Below are 2,087 nucleotides of genomic sequence, written 5' to 3' on the forward strand. Positions count from 1 at the left end.
GGTGTGGGGCTTCTTGTTGCTCAGCCCCATGGCATCCATGGACTGGCTGCGGCTCCGGATGACCCGCTGCGAAGGTGGGGCAGGGAGTTCTTAAGGCCCCCTCCCTCGGGGAAACCCGGGAGCCACCCACCGATGCCACCCTAGGTGACCCCGGTGAGTCCCTTCCCGCAAAGTCCACACGGGAGTCAGCTCCACCCGTGCAGAGGGCTGTGTAGGTCCCGGCTCTGCCACTAGCTGGGTGACCTCAGGCAAACCACTCCACCGCTGAGCCTTGGAGCCTCACGACCTGTCGTGCGGTTGTAAGGACCACAGGAGATGCAGAGTTGTGACCCAAAGCGTGTGCAGAGAACGCCCCAGAAACGCCAGTTTCCTCCTTTTAAGGGTCTCCTGGAGCCTGCTTCCTGCTTGCTTTTCTTTCCGCCCTCCCTCCCCTCCTTGCCTTTTTCAGACAACCTGCCCAGAAAGCTCAAGTCGGGCCGGGGTTCTCTACCTATCCTCTCACTCAATCTGCCCCTGGAGGCAGGCACTGCTACCAGGCCCATTCTCCACGTGATGAAACCAAAGCAGAGGTGGGTCTGGGACCCAGATGCCAAACCCAAAGCCTAGGCCGTGGGCTCTGCTGTCTGAGAAAGGCTGTGACTTAATCCAGTGCCCACCAGATGCTGGGCGCCTGGATCCCTCCCTCAGAGAAGACAGCCCAGGCCCACGTCCACCCCACCCACTTGCTGTCTGCTCCTCGCAAAGGTAGGGTTCTCCTCAAGCCTCTTTCTCAAAGGTGGTCTGTTCGCCTCAGCCCAGGGCAGAACTTGGGCGGCTTGGGCTAATCCTCTTATGCAAACCCACATCTCCAGCTCTGTAGCCTGCCCTGGGGTAAAGGTGAGGCCCTGCCAGCCTGGCTGGGCACCTGGAGGATAGGCAGTCCTCCTCCTGTGGATGGAGGCAGAGGGGTCATTGCCTGCGGACCTGTGGGGGGGGGGTTGGGTGTGGTGGTCCAGGCCCCGCAGTGGGGCGGTGGGGGAAGGGAACTTGCTCTCTCCTCTGCCTCTCAACTTTGGACGGTAGTCGCTGAGGTAAATGGGCACAGTTTTGCATTTTGTTTCTTAACTTACATTACACTGATCAAATTGCTTTACAAAAATTCTCAACAGCTGTACGAGGTAAGAAGCCTAAACAACAGATTTGAAAACAAAACAAAACAAAACTGAGGGTCAGAGAATGCTCAAGCGGGTAAGTGGAAGGGCTGGAACCTGAACCCAGGGTGTCTACGCTTTTACCACTAAGCTGAATATTCACTGGAAGGACTGATGCTGAAGCTGAAACTCCAATACTCTGATCACCTGATACGAAGAACTGACTCACTGGTAAAGACCCTGATGCTGGGGAAGATTGAAGGCGCAAGGAGAAGGGGACGACGGCATCACCGACTCGATGGACATGAGTTTGAGTAAACTCTGGGATTTGGTGATGGACAGGGAGGCCTGGCATACTGCAGTCCATGGGGTCGCAAAGAGCTGGACACGAACTGAACTGAACTGAACCAGAGACAGCCAAAGCGGGTCACACGGGCCTAACGCCATGCAGATCAGCTCCTTGTTCACGTTCCTTCCTGGACCTCTGGTTTCTTTCCCTCGGTCAGGACACGGGGGTCCTCTCTTCTCTGCCCTGACCTGGCAGCCACCACCATTGGCACCAGAGCGCTCCTTCCTTCTACCGTCCAGGCAGACTCCGCCCCCAAGCTTAAGCCCCGCCTCCAACCATCAGCTCCTCCTCCAGCCAGAGCGCACCTTACAGCTCCCAACCTTACAGCTCCCAACCGTGGCTCTGCCCCGGCAGAGAGCGCGCGCACGGCCACGAGTCTTTAGGCCCACGCTAAAACCTGGGTCCACCCTGAGGCTCACCGTCCTCCGGACTCTACCCCAGGTGTGCGCCCACCTGGCCCGAGCTCGCGCCTATTAGTTCCACCCCGAGCCACGCCCCCACGCAACCCCACCTCCCGGGCGAGTCCGCCTGTAGCCACACCCCCTACCTGGTCCTGCCCCGCACCCCTGCACCTCATCCCCGCCGCGTCACTCCGCGTGCAGGTGGAC

General features: G+C 59.1%; 1 protein-coding gene across 1 annotated transcript in view; it reads right to left on the reverse strand.

Annotated features, from left to right (window-relative positions):
• RAP1GAP (RAP1 GTPase activating protein) overlaps positions 1 to 2,087 on the reverse strand; it is a 37,127-nt gene that overhangs the window by 10,109 nt on the left and 24,931 nt on the right. The window contains exon 16 of the mRNA XM_010830233.1: positions 840 to 963. Within this exon, the coding sequence (XP_010828535.1) occupies positions 840 to 963 (124 nt within the window). The remainder of the gene's footprint in view (positions 1 to 839; positions 964 to 2,087) is intronic.

The sequence above is a fragment of the Bison bison genome, unplaced genomic scaffold (assembly GCF_000754665.1).
Source record: "Bison bison bison isolate TAMUID 2011002044 unplaced genomic scaffold, Bison_UMD1.0 scf7180017864516, whole genome shotgun sequence".
Lineage (NCBI taxonomy): Eukaryota > Metazoa > Chordata > Mammalia > Artiodactyla > Bovidae > Bison > Bison bison.